The sequence below is a fragment of the Muntiacus reevesi genome, chromosome 7 (assembly GCF_963930625.1).
Source record: "Muntiacus reevesi chromosome 7, mMunRee1.1, whole genome shotgun sequence".
Taxonomy (NCBI): domain Eukaryota; kingdom Metazoa; phylum Chordata; class Mammalia; order Artiodactyla; family Cervidae; genus Muntiacus; species Muntiacus reevesi.
The window spans coordinates 87,418,387-87,433,401 of NC_089255.1; the positions used below are offsets into that span (position 1 = coordinate 87,418,387).

A 15,015-nucleotide genomic window follows, 5' to 3' on the forward strand; every position below is an offset into this window, starting at 1 on the left:
AAAACAACGGGCGCAGCACAGCTGTAGCCGGGGGAGAAGGTGGATGCAGTTTTGCTGGGTGGGTACAAAGGTCATGGAGACTCGTGCAGATTTAGGAAAATAGAGTTTATTTCCAAGCCATTTAACGGGAATTTTCTGGGGACAGTCTGTACCGATGCTGGAGCTGATGATCTCGGATGGAAGACAGTCATTTCAGACGCACAGAGAACTATCCTACAGGGCATGTCCAAAAGCCTCTGACTCGCCCATCATCTGCCATGCTGTTTCTCACCCAGTTATCCCCCTCTCTCTACTAGTATTGCCATCTACACCCCCGCCGTTAACGCTACGCTTGTAGCATCCTTTGTGCAGCATGTCGTCATCTGCCAAGATTTCATTCGTTCCCCTTAAGCACCATCTAAGACAGGCATCAGTATTACTGTTGTCTGCGTGATGCTGTCCTCATTTCTCACAGAGACAACTGGGACCCCTTGCAGATCAGCTGGACCGCAAGATGCAGACCCTTGATAGGGCATGGGTCTTCTGCTTCTAAATCACAAAGGCTTCTGGGACCCAGAACACGCATTCTCTTCTTCCCTCCCTGCTCTTCCTGCCACACAGCCACACATAAACTCCTCGAAGGAAGAAGACTGGGTCATTGTCATAGGATGATAATTGGAGTTCAAGCCATCTCCAGCAGTACAGCTTGGAACCTTGTCTTTTGAGTGATTCCTGATAGGTTTATTCTCCATCTTGGACTTCTTGAGAGAGACCTGATCTTGAATCTCTTCATAGCACAAGGCTTTGTACACCAGAAGTACACACTCATGGCTTATTATCTCACAGTTATCCTGGGTCTAGAACAAGGAGACTATAGGTTGAAAGGATGGACTTACAGTCTTCACTGAAAGATTATTAATAGTGACAATAAGAACCCATGAGTGATCTACTAAATACAGGGTGTTTTATCCTAGTGAACTTTAATAAAAACCTCCCTCAGTCAAAACTATTTGATGAATCAAGTACATTGTACCTTATCCTTTTGTGTTCCCCTGGTGGCTCAGATACTAAAGAATCTGCCTGCCATGTAGGAGACCTGGGTTCAATCCCTGGGGTGGGAAGATCCCCTGGAAAAGGGAATGGCTACTCACTCCAGTATTCTTGCCTGGAAAATTCCGTGGACACAGAGGAGCCTGGTGGGCTACTGTCCATGGGGTCACAAAGAGTCGGATACAACGGAATGACTAACACTTCTTATATTTTTAGATTGTGTATATAAAGCATAATGAGACTATATGTTTTGCCTAAGATGTATTGCAAAAAAAAATTCTCAATATAGATAACCAATTCTCTGCTTTATCCTATACTGTTCAAATCCTAGTTAACTTCCCATGGTGTAAAAGCTTATTAGTATAATTTATTTTTCCTGTTGTGACCACACATTCCAATTCATTATTCATTCATTCATCCATTAATTCAGCAAGCATTTACTGAGCACCTGTTAGAATCCCTACATTTGAAATGCACACAAGTATTTTAGGCAGACAGATCAGGCAGGTTATACAGATGTAAAGTGTATAATATGTAATGTGTATACCATTGTATATATATAACTCAGTTGCAACATGTAATACATATAATGGAAACATAACAAGGTGAAAAATCCATGGGTTTTAAAGTCGGAAGGACCTGTATTCTAATATTAAATATGTTTCTTAGCAGTTGTGTGAACTCTCAAATTTCGGAACCTTCATCTTTTTAACCTATACAGTTTGGAGGGTAATTGTGAGAATTTGAAAATTGTTGTATTAAAATTATTTGCCGAGCACATAGTTCAGCATCCAGATAGCCTGGGTTATGTTGCAGCAACAGCTTCAGACATTTGCTGGCAGACAGCAACAAAGCCTTGCTTCTCGCATGTTCCATGTCTGTTGCTTTGTGGCTTGTTCTCATCCTCACTCAATGACCCAGACTGACAAAGAAGCTCCTACCAGGAATTTGCTGGGTGCAATGAAAGTGTTAGTCACTCAGTCGTGTCCCACTCTTTGCAACCCCATGGGCTGTAGTCTGGCCCACCAAGCTCCTCTGTCCATGGAATTTTCCAGGCAAGAATACTGGAAGAGGTAGCCATCCCCTTCTCCAGGGGATCTTCCCAACCCAGGGATCAAACCCAGGTCTCCTGCATCACAGGTAGAGTCTTTACCATCTGAGTCACCTGGGAAGGCCTGCTTCAGAGCAAATGGGAGAACTCTGGCAGGTCTCATATCAGTATTTAAATGGATGGCTCAGGGTTTTATTGGCCAACACCTGATTTTATTGGCCAACACCTGATTTTATTGGCCAACACCTGATTTTATTGGCCAACACCTGATTTTATTGGCCAACATTGGTCCATTGGCCCTGCTATCACAAGGGGACCCAGAATTTCTCTTCCTATGAGCCCATAATGGAGGAGAACTACCAATGTAGTAAACAGTGCCATGGACCACTTTATTAACTATACCCCTAATTCTGAAATGAGTATGGTGGACCTCACAGTGTCTGACCCCATGAGGGCTCACATACGTGTTGTTATCATGTGTGATCACCTAACACTGAACTCACAGATTCCATGTGAAGCCAGAAGTTGAGGTATTGAGAACCACTTTCTTTGTACATCACCACGGCATATGTTTGAGGGCCCCATTTCTGTTTCTTTCAACTTTTTCCAAAATAGCAGCCGGTGCATTCTGCCTTCTCCAGGGGCACTGTGGAATGAATGAAGAGATCTCCGTCAAGGAGACCTTTATTCCTGAGGATTTTTCTTGCCCATGTGCATTTCTGCTCCTGAAATCTGACTCCAGTATTGTAACATCTCTAGGGTCTTCTCCATAGCAGTAACTGATTTGGTTGATGAGGGATCGGAAAGCAGGAGCTGGACTAATTTGAGGAACCAGGTGGGCTCATAAAGAGTCATTACTGATGAAGAATGACTTACTGACAGTTTAAAGACAGCTGTTTTCTCTACTGTTCAGTTTTTTCCTGAATGCACTTGAGGATTCTTTGGTAATGTCTTCTGATTTACCACTTGTCTTTGTATTTAATATCAAGGAGGAACATAGATTGAAATGATTGCCTTGGTAGCAACTTTAGTGGTGAAGGGTATGGAGTTATTAAAATTTATAGTCATGCTGTTTTTTTGCAGCTACAGTTTGCTTGTCTTGGAGAGGCTTATAAAAGGGACCAAGGAATGTGGAGAGAGAGACAGTACCAAATTGTGGTATAAAATCAACTGTGCAAATCTTGTTCCTTTACTGTTCTATTTGCTAAAATTTACACTTATTTCTGGGCTTCGCTGGTAGCTCAGATGGTAAAGAATCCACCTGCAATGTGGGAGACCTGGGTCCAATCTCTGGGTTGGGAAGACCCCCTGGAGGAGGGCATGGCAACCCACTCCAGTATTCTTGCCTGGAGAATCCCCACGGACAGAGGTGGGCTAGAGCCCATGGGGTCGCAGAGTCAGACATGACTAAGCGACTAAGCACAGCACATTTATTTCTACATTATTCCTTAATAGCAATGTTGCCAGACCAACAAGTCCTTGGCTTGTGCCTCTACATTCAGCTACACTCATGAGGGGGAAGAAAGAGAAAAGGCAACTGACTGAGGTCCCAGTGTATGCTCAGCCATGTACCATATGCTTCACATGCAAGTATTCTTCTGAAATCCTCACTGCATGTCGCCTTTCTTCCTCCATTTGTCCGTTTACAGAAGAAACACCAGAAGTTAAACAACCTGCCCAAGGTCATACCTTTTAAAAGTCAGCAGTATTGTTTGAACCTGTAGCTGCTGCTAAGTCACTTCAGTGGTGTCCGACTCTGTGCGACCCCACAGACGGCAGCCCACCAGGCTTCCCCATCCCTGGGATTCTCCAGGCAAGAACACTGGAGTGGGTTGCCGTTCCCTTTTCCAGTGCATGAAAGTGAAAAGTGAAAGTGAAGTCACTCAGTCATGTCGGATTCATCGCATCCCCATGGATTGTAGCGTACCAGGCTCCTCTGTCCATAGGATTTTCCAGGCAAGAGCACTGGAATTGGTGGCCATTTCCTTCTCCAGTTGTTTGAACCAAGAGCTGCTAAAACCCATGTTTATCATATTGAACCAATTAGCGTCTCTAGTAATCACAAACGTTTAAATGGTCAAATGATTGGATGGTTCATTCTCCTAGTCTCATATATCTCTTATATGTGTGTAATATTTTATTATTTATGAAGTATTATCGTATTAATCTTGTCCTTTCCGTCATGAAATCATGACTATCATGACATTCATGATTATCATATTAATCATGTTATAATAGTCCTCCAAAGTGTATAAAGCTGGTCTTCTGTCCCCATAATATCTTATTAAGACGTGGGTTCAGAAAAGTTAAAAAACTTGCCCAAGGTTAGTCAGGGTTGACTCCAAAGCCAGTGTTTTTTATCCTTCACATCTTCTCTTTTCTGGACACCTGTGTCCGCAGAGTTTATTTTCATGGCAGCTGAGCGTGGTGGATTCAAGCCTGGGCAACTGTATGGTTATTTGCCACCGAGCTTGTAATGAACTGAGACAAAGCAGTTAGCCGCGGATTATCATGCCACTGTGGTCCCAAGACCAATGGCGAGGAGGCTGCAGTAATGAAGTCTTATTACTGTGAGGGAAGACACCACATCTGAGGTCCAGCACAGCCACACTTACCACTGCGGGAAGCACAGTGAAACATGTGGGCGAGGGTCTCCCCTGACAGGGGCAACGCACGAGCAGCACTAAGAAGACCTTTCCGAGACAGCGATTGCAGTGGCAAATGTGTGGTGCCCAAGATAAGGACCAAATATTCATTCTGGCAGAGATTAAATCTTTTCTTTGCCTGAATCTATTATGGATCTTGCAGAAAAGCTGCCCAAGTGAACATATCTCGCTGATCAGACCACTCAATGAGCCAGAACTGTACTTTGCCACTGCTGTTGCTGAAAAGCTGCAGAAGGCTGCTTTCAAGGTCTCCTCTCTCCCCCTAAAACTGTTCTCCATCCCCGATTAATTAGTGACTCTGAGGTGAATTGAATCACCAACCGTCTGTTCCACGCATCCAGGATTTATACAGTGGTTTTTTATAGAAGAACAGTGGTGCAATCAGCAGCCCACATGGGGTAGGCAGCGGAGTGATGGGATCTGCAGTCATGGTTTCTTATCTCCCCTAGTCCTTCCGTTCTGCTAAAAAGGTTATGACTCAGATTGTTATGGAGGAGGAAACGGCAACCCACTCCAGGATCTTGCCTTGGAGAATCCCATGGACAGAGGAGCCTGGAGGGCTACAGACATGACTGAAGTGACTTAGTCAGACACAGGTTGTTATAGTCTTACTTGTTTAGGCTTGGGGATGATTCGGTACCAACACACACACACACACACACACACACACACACACACACACCCTTAGCAGTTCACACAAACTCTTTAAGTAAGAAAAAGCAGAAGTCATACTGTCATGTCTACACACACACACACACACACACACACACACACACACACACACACACACACACCCTTAGCAGTTCACACAAACTCTTTAAGTAAGAAAAAGCAGAAGTCATACTGTCATGTCTACACTCCCAGAGAATTAAGGAGAAAGAATAAAATGGATCATAATACTATGAATTATGGGCATGAAAGATGCAAAGGAAGCCATCATCAGGTTCATTTACCCATTCATCATGTTTTAATCATAGGTACTTTGGTCAATGCTGGAGACTCAGAGATAGGAAAGCAAAACAAAGCTGAGAACACACTGTTACAACACACAGGGACTTCAGAAATCTTGTTTCTTAAAAACTTAAGAAAATGATTATGTTTAATCTTCATTTGGGGAGGCACCTGAATTACTTCTCCCAGAGAACAGAACCTGGAAATTGCAGACATCATTTTACGTTGCGTGCTGCACTGTCAGGGCACAAAGGAAGCAGTGATGTGTCTAAGTATCCCTGCATGCTGAGAGCAGTCTAGATTCCAGCTTTTGAAGATTAAGACTCCCAGGCCTTATTCATTCTTTTGTTGGGCGCAAGATGTGTTCGCATACTAAGGGAAAATCCGAGGAAAGCCCATCTTCTGGGAAAATAAGTGATGTGTGGCAAACTGCACGGAAGCCAGTACCTAAAATCTCACCAGAACTCTTACTGACTCTAAGTGTGTGTGTGTGTGTGTGCACGCACGGTTAGTCACTCAGTCATGTCTGACTCTTTGCAACCTCATGAACTGTAGCCCTCCAGACTCCTCTGACCATGAAATTCTCCAGACAAGAATACTGGAGTAGGTTGTGCTTCCTTTCTCCAGGGGATCTTCCTGACCCCCCGAGATCAAACCCAGGTATCCTGCATTGCAGGCAGATTCTTCACTGTCTGAGCCACAGAGGAAGCCCCAGCTTTGTGTATAGTGAGTACTTAATAAATAGTGTATTTACGTATTGAATGGACCAAATTACTAAACTTGAGATTCAGTGAAATCTCTGTGTCTTGGTTTATGTGGATTCTGGACTTCCTTTCCCATATTCTTCTGCATCCCTTATTTCTCCTCTTCCTCCTTCTTCTTGAATATAAAGAAATAGAGCATAGCAGAGAGTATGGGAGCAAATATTGTGATTTAGTCTTGTAGAACATCAGAATTGCAGCTAAATTTTGTTATTTTTGAAAGTCCAACCAACTGTTTAACCAGTAAACCAGACAACTAGAGAAATGGAGAAAGATGTCTTCTGACACCCTGCATGCTGATACATTCATAGAGGTGGCAGGAGACTGATTATATCTGATAATGATACTATGTCATCTTCTGAATAGTAATTCCAACTCTTAGTCATAACCAATTATTAGAGGAGAAGAGTAAGACTTTTAATAGCACTGTTATTTACATGTCAGTGTTTCTAGGCACTTCCCAGGAGTTGAATAATGTCACCACCACCACCAGCATCACCATTGTTATCATCTTCATTGCCCTAGTGTTACCCTTCTGGAATTCATTGTGTTAGGGCCACGGAGGTTCTCTTCTGCTGTGTAACATAAAGTTATAGCAGTGAATATTACCTCCCTCTTTGGATTAATCTTAGAAATAGGGCTACAAGCGTAGGAAGAGTGCCAGCATCTGACTCAGAAAACCCCAGCTCAGTTCCAGCTGCCTCCCCTGAGAACATATTTTCCAAATGCTTTCAACCTACAGAACATGTCACCAGGGGTAAATCTACAGTGCTGCCTCCCAAGGAATTGGCTCCTAACCATCATGTACCCCTCCTCTGGGTCTTGATTGTCCCCCAAAGTGCAAGCAGCCTTGTATTTCCCTTTTAATCCTAAATCTGAATCATGAGGGAACCTACAATTCAGTGTCTGATTAGCCTTTTCTCAAAAACAGGCCTAATTCATCTCCAAGAACCTTGCAGTGTCCTTACTCACTTGTTCAGTAGTTCTGTGGTTCCAGCTTTGATATCTGTTGAGGGCAATCAGATGATGTAACCTATGCAGTGCAGCCTCCGAGAGCAATTTGGGTGGTTTTGTACCTTTGGCTTTTATGTCCGGGATGAAAGCCCATGGAGAAATGTAGGATGCTATTATTAACTTCAAGCTGACAGCTCTCTCTGGGGTACCTCCAGATTCATTGTTAGTTTCAGGATCAACTTGAAAGGGAGAAAACCTTGCGGTGGGTGGTGACTTGCCTCTTGTGTCTCTTTATTATAGGAACAGGGGAAGATCGGAGTTGTCTTCAATATCGGCACAGTGGACATCTCCATCAAAGAGGAGAGGACTCCGGTAAATGATGGCAAGTACCACGTGGTGCGCTTCACCAGGAACGGCGGCAATGCCACGCTACAGGTGGACAACTGGCCTGTGAACGAGCATTACCCCACAGGTACGTGCTGACCCTCGGTGACCAGACTCTCCTTTGTTCTCCCATTTTTGCCTCCAGCTGGTGACTTTCTCACGACTGTCACCAGATCATAAGAACACTGAATATTAAGCACACATCATTTTTTTTGGATGAGGAGCTAAGTTATTGAACATTTCTTTAGGACTGGATTCAGGATAGGAGCTTCTGGAGACTTCCCAACTATGCACTGAATAATTCTTTTGTCTGATTAATAATGCCTGACTGGCTCATACCATATACGATGACTATATGGATTTTCTGGGGCACTGCAAATGATGAGTAATGTAGGTAAGGGCTACCATCTCTAACATAAGCAAGTATCCACACTCATGGAATAATCAATGTGATTATTGATTAATGGTTGTGTCACCGTTCAGTCAGGTGTGGTTGAACATACAGATGGTCAGAGATGGCAGAAAGACTGTAAAAGGAAATTAATAAACTTGAGGAGCATCAAGTCAGAGTAACCAGGAGAGAAAAACTTCAGGGTGGAATTTCATTCATTTGGTTGACTTTGCCAATTTTTTTTTTTTTTCTCTCTCTCTCACTTATACTAGCCTACCTTGATTTTCCGAGATTAGTCCTAATAGGTGTTTTAATAGCAGGCATGCTGGTGTGGGAGGGAGAGGGGTTCATCAATTGTTCAAATTTTATAGTCAAGGAGAGTTCACCAGCAAACTCCCAGGGCCAGATGGCCGAATCAAGAGCGGTGGGAAGGGAGGTTGCCTTCTTTAGAAAGACTGTTCAAATAATCCCTTAGCTTTCCCCCTTATCTTTCACTTCTTCTGAGAGCCTGAGTGCTGATCATGTAAGTGCCCAGAATGGCAAGAAAAATTCTTTGGCTAAAGACTGTTGTTCCATCACCGCATTGTCACCTGGTGGATGCCAGAGAATAGCTCAGAATACTGAACTGGTCGCTAATGTGGGCATGCATGTGATGCCTAACACTCTATCTCCTGCACTCCAAATGGCCCATGATTTCCTCCCTGTTCTCACTTTCTTTTTAGTGAGGTGGGCCCAGGGGTGAGGAAGCCAGCAGCACCTTTCCAGAAGTGTAAGATCCATTGAGCTAATAATCATCACACCTAAGAGAAATATGTAAAGCACATTTGCCTGTTTGTGGCCCAAGAATGTCGCATTACTTGAAGGCGGGGATTATTTTTTTCATGCCTGAGTCAGCTTTGCTTTTCTTTAAAAGCCAATCAGAAGTAACTGTGTTACTGGGTTTTTCCTCTGTTAGCCATAGTCTTCCTATATCTGGGTTAAGAATTATGGAAGCATTCACAGACGAACATACAAGACCCCCAAAGTACTGAAGGGCAAAGCCCCACTCACTCACTTATCCACCATCTCTATATCCATCTCCCCGTACAGTATCCAGCTCAGTCTTTGCTGGGAGTCTCTCGACATACTCTTAGCACTTCTCAGATTATTGTAGGCACAAAAATGACCTTCTGTGTTTATCATTGAGCCTCTGAGGAAAGCCAGAGGTGTTAGCCGCTACTGTGAATTCTCAGCATCATCCAAATTCACCAGGCACTAATAGACCTGATTTTTAAATGCTTCTTGCTTTGACTCCTGGGGCTGAGAAGTGGGAGCCATCGAAATGGCCTGAAATCCTAAAAACTGTTCATTTGTTCATAGGAAAAATCAATCCCTCTCCATGTGTGTTATCATTGGCTCTGCCACTGCTGCTTTAGGGATTGTTATGTTTCTATTAGGAATTTCAAAGACTCTAAATTGATGCTAACACTTGCCCTGAGCCAATACAGAATTCACGAGTTTGCTGCTAGCAGTGAGCAGGCTCTTTAAGGGCCATTTTTAAAGTCACAAATATGTAAGAAAACCCGTCACCCTAGCTGTATGCCTATCTCTTGGTATCTTTAGTTCCAAATTATGGGTTGCTTCCCATGTTTTCAAAACGGAATAAACTTTTCTTTAATGGTCTTGCTTCCCACTGAAAACTATTATGACTAGTAACTGTTGGTAACTGTTGTTTAGTAATAATATGTGTTATCATTGCAGGACATGATACAGTATAGCAGTTATAAGTATGGGCTTTGGAGTCAACTGGCTGGAGTTGGGATCCTGATACTGTTAGCTGTAATTCCAAGGCCTGCTAGATTAAGACCTTGAAATGCCCTAAGCACTAAAATACTTGGCACATGTCCCCACATATAATTCAAAATATAACAACTGTAAAATAAGTGTAAGAATTTCTAACAGTTCTGATTTTTTTTTTTTTCCTCTGAGGGGCTCTATAATGCTTTCAAAAATACATCAGATTCTTCCTCCCCACATTTTCCTATGTTACTCTTGCCGCTTTCTTAGTTCTCTAGATAAGGACTCATTCCTCCTATTTGGTGATCCAGTTCCAAACCTTAATCAAAATGTTGATCCTCCCAAGTCTCTGTTTCCTAGTCTATAAAATGAGATGACGATAACACTTACTCTCCAGGGCTAATGTGAATATACATGTAAAATATCCTACGTAATGCTGGGGCAGATAAGTCATCACTCAATGAATGTTAGCCATGAGGATTGCCCAACTTTTGACTAGCATTTCTTACTATTACATATTCACTCATTCTACTCATTCACTCAGACTACTTCATTAAATAACCTGTAAATTAGACAGGGTAGGCATTTTTATTCTCTATTTCAAATTTAAAATGAAACCCAGGGAGAAATTGTGTTTCTTCTAAGGTCATGAGAAAATACTAAATGAGGGACAGAACTGAGACCAGATTCTCCAATTCCAAGCTGAGCACAATTTCTAATATTCCTCCCATAGCAAATTGGGGGATATTTTGAAAAATGAATAGAGAGAAATGAGCATCTTTCTTGTGTCATCTTATATTTGTTCCTTTTCTTAAAGTGTCATACTACAAAGATCAATACAGTAACCACACAAAGGTAGTTGGAGTAGAAAATCCTCTTTTAAAAAAAGACAAATTCTCTTAGCTGTGCTAAAAGACTGATTTGTAGTGAGACCAAGCTGTCCTCCTAACGACAATGGTAATGTGCTTCCCTGAAGCAGTTGGAAGAATACCGAGTATTTAAAGAAGCTGTCACTTTTCCCCGTTGCCTGGATTGGCAATGGCTTTGGGAAGTTAGCTTTCTAGTTGGAATAGGACTTCCTCGGAGTGTCTCACCTCTTCAGTTTTGGATACCTTATTTTCTCTCCCTCTTGTTTTCCTGTGGCTACAGAAAGGATCCATTTTACTAAATTTAAAGTTCTGTTACAGCAATCTGGCAATATTTGTTTATTTTTCAAGCATAAGATCAAAATACCTCCTGTATCTAGATATCAAAGAACAAAGCCACCTGGTCAAGATCTTGATATAATTTCTACAAAAGTGACATATCCATCCTTTCCACACGCCATTCTGTTTTGTTTTTATTTATTATTTATTGGAGTCTATTTATTTATTATTTATTTTATTTATTGGAGTATAATTGCTTTAGAATGTTGTGTTAGTATCTGCTCTACAGCAAAGTGAATCAGTTGTATGTTTACATATGTCCCCTCCCTCCCACCCTCCCCCACCACACCCCTCTAGGTCAAAACAGAGCCCAAGCTGAGCTTCCTGAGCTTTATAGCAGGTTCCCACGAGCAATCCATCTCACAGTGGTAGTGTCTATACATCAATCCTAATCTCCCAGTTCCTCCCACTCTCCTCTTCCCCCATTCCACATGCACGTGTCCATTCGCTACGTCTGTGTCTCTATTCCTGCCCTGGAAATAGATTCATCTGTACCATTTTTCTAGATTCCACATATGTGCGTTAATATACGATATATTTTTTTCTCTTTCTGACCTATGCCACTTTGTCTGACAGATTCTGGGTCCATCCACATCGCTACAAGTGACCCTGTTTCTCTTTACTGCTAGTGATAAGTCTAGAAACACCCCCCCTCCAAGAGGAGTCCAGTTGTCCTGCTTGTCTAAAGCTACCATTTAAACAGGAGAGAAATACAGAGGCGCTCCTACAGATTCTTCAGTTACATCATCCCATCCTGAGGCCATGCTCTCAGGAAACTGGTTTTGCTCAGCAGGCCCCTGAACACCAGGATGAATGGGCCAACTCCAGAACCTTCTCAGACATTTATAGGATTTTATGTGACTCCACTGAAACATCCCACGGTGAAGGATTTAGAAACCAGCTGGGCCCAAGGCAGGTAGCACTGGCTTTTTGTGAATCAGGAAGGCTCCGAAATGAAAATAGTTCTGTAGCCATCAGAATCTTCTATCTCTTAATTCTGCGAGATCCGACTCAAAAGCAGCTTCTTTCTTTGAACCTGAAAATAGAAAGGCTAAGGAACAGGAGAGGACAATAAAAGATGAATCGGTGCAGAGTTAGCACCCAGGCACTGACGGATGTTCCTCACAAAGCCTCTAATTGCTTTCTTGACACAATGCGGTGGGAGGGACAAGCGAGGGGAGGTGAAAGGTGAGTCGAGCATGAGGAATTAATTTTAGCCCCAGCTCTAGCTCTCCTGGTGGCTCAGACAGTAAAGAGTCTGCCTGCAGTACAGGAGACCAGGGTTCGCTCCCTGGGTCAGGAAGATCCCCTGGAGAAGGGAATGGCTGCCCATCCCAGTATTCTTGCCTAGAGAATCCCATGGACGGAGGAGACTGGCGGGCAAAAGCCCACGCGGTCACAAAGAGCCGGACATGACTGAGCGACTTCACTTTCACTTTCTACAGGAGCCACAGGTAATTTTGGCAATGGGGAACAAGTTGATTGACTCTCTAATAGATACTACTCTCCTTTGTAAATTAAATGCTCAAATAACATTTGGATTCCCTGGTGGCTCAGGCAGGAAAACATCTGCCCTCAATGCGGGAGACCCAGGTTCAATCCCTGGGTTGGGAAGTTCCCCTGGAGAAAGAATTGGCAACCCACGCCTGTAATCTTGCCTGGAAAATCCCATGGGCAGAGGAGCCTGGCAGGCTACTGTCCCTGGGGTCACAAAGAGTCGGACATGACTGAGCGACTTCTCTAGATCCCCTGGGAGGCTCAGCAGACTGAGGTTATTAAAGATCCTCTCTCTGGCGTGAATAGGGGGTGCTGTTGGGATTCAGGTGCTGGTGTCATCAGGGCTTTCAGAATCCTGAACATGGTACAGTGATGGGACTTTTCAGGTTAGATCTAGGCTTCCTGGAAAATGAAGATGGATAAGCAGCTTCAATGTGTAAAACTCCCCATCTTCCCATGGCAGGCGGTGCTGAAAAGAGCAGAGTCTGCATGCTCTCCCTTCCTTGACGTCACATACTGAGTTCATTGACATGCTCTTGATTCGATGCCCTTTCCTCAGTCAGTAAAATGCCCACCAATGAGCTATACTTCAATCCTGTCTAACCACCCAACTCAGAACCTGAAAAAAGATGTGGACATGGCTCCCCTTCAAAGACACGGATCAGAAAACTCTTTCTTTATATTTGAATGTGTCAAGTTCCACAGAACCTTTAGGGATTGAAAGTAAAAACTATACTAATAAATAAACTATTGCTACAGTGCTTCCTGGAGTAGGAAATGGCGACCCACTCCAGCGTTCTTGCCTGGAGAATCCCACGGACAGAGGAGCCTGGCGGGCCATGGTCCATGGGGTCGCAGAGAGTCGGACATGACTGAAGTGACTAAGCACCAGTATCCTTACCTGGAAAATTCCATGGACAGGGAAGCCTGGCGGGCTGCAGTCCGTGGGGTCCCAAAGACTCAAACACGCCTGAATGACTTAGCACGCACGTAGTGCGTACTGATGCTCCAAGCACCCTCCTATGCCTCTCTGCCTTTACTCCCGATCCCCTTCTGTGAGGGAACTGGGTTTGGTATCATTACCACCATACTCATATTAAGGTTGAGCCTCTGAGAGTTAAAATAACTCACCCAGTATCACACAGCTTGCGGGGCAGACCCAAGATTCCCGTCCTCATCCTCAGATTGCACTTCCTCAAATTTCTTTCTCATTTTCCTCCTTCTCCGAGTCATCATTTTACTGACACAGACACTAGGTTATGAGGTGTTTATTTTCATTTTTTCATTAAGGTATTCTCAAATAGGAGTCCCTGCCTGAGCTCGCTTAGTTAGTAGGATTTCTCAGCCTTGGGGCTGTTGGGATTCAGGGCTGAATAATCCCTTGCTGGGATGGCTGCCCTGTGCATTGTGGGATGCTTAGCAGCACCCGCTGATTTCCCCCCCACTTTATTCCAGTAGCGTCTCCACGAACATCAAATGTCTCCTGGGGGATATACTGCCCCCAGTTGAGAATTACTGAGTAAAGAAGGTCTTCAACATATTTTATTTCAGATGCTTGTTATCCCTTCATTGTTTAGACAGCATACATGGGGATAAGAGAATTTTTTTGTTGTTGTTCACTTCTCATCCTAGATAATTGAGACTTTGAAGGGTTAAAAACAAGTCTGTGTGCTTGACATGATGCTGGGATTTCTCAGGCCTTGGGTTTTCATTAATTCCTAGCCAGGAGGTTTTCTTTCCTTTTCTTTCGTCTTTGCCTGCAAACATTTGAGGCCTTGCCAGAGTTGACGCGCACATTAAAACAAGCCCCATCTACCTGCTCATTCAGCCGTTCAGGACGAGTGTTACTTTCAGTTCAACTGGAGAGAAAACATAGATAGTGAAGTCCTGCAAAGGGAATGAGAAGTATAAACTCAACCCAAGAGAAAGCCATATTTGAGCATGGCTTCCAGACTGCAGTAGAGAGACTCACTCGATAGAGGTGTTCGAACATTGCTAAGTATATTTCTAAACCACCTTGCAATAAGTTCTTCAAACATTTGATCGCAAGATGTATCAATTAATCGATCAAACCAGTGTATGCTAAATACTTGTGTGGCTGAACAGTCATTTTTTTTTTTTTTTCCAATTTGCCAGGAATGAATTAGGATTCAGAGGTAGGTGAGCTTCTATTTACAAGAGACTTTCAGTTTCCTAGGGTTTGTCTTTGGTGGAAAAAATGAATTATATATATATGTGCATATGTACATATATGTGTATATATGTATACACACACACATATATGGGACACACACAGACATATGTTGTGTGTGTGAGAGAGAGTGAGAGAGAAGCAGCATTCTTTAACTTG

At 43.2% G+C, this 15,015-nt stretch overlaps 1 protein-coding gene across 7 annotated transcripts in view; it reads left to right on the forward strand.

The window, feature by feature from the left end:
* Window positions 1-15,015, forward strand: part of NRXN3 (neurexin 3) — a 1,687,603-nt gene that overhangs the window by 1,473,753 nt on the left and 198,835 nt on the right. For all 7 annotated transcript variants that reach the window (XM_065940342.1, XM_065940340.1, XM_065940341.1 and 4 more), the window contains one exon: window positions 7,713-7,884. In XM_065940342.1, the coding sequence (XP_065796414.1) occupies window positions 7,713-7,884 (172 nt within the window). The remainder of the gene's footprint in view (window positions 1-7,712; window positions 7,885-15,015) is intronic.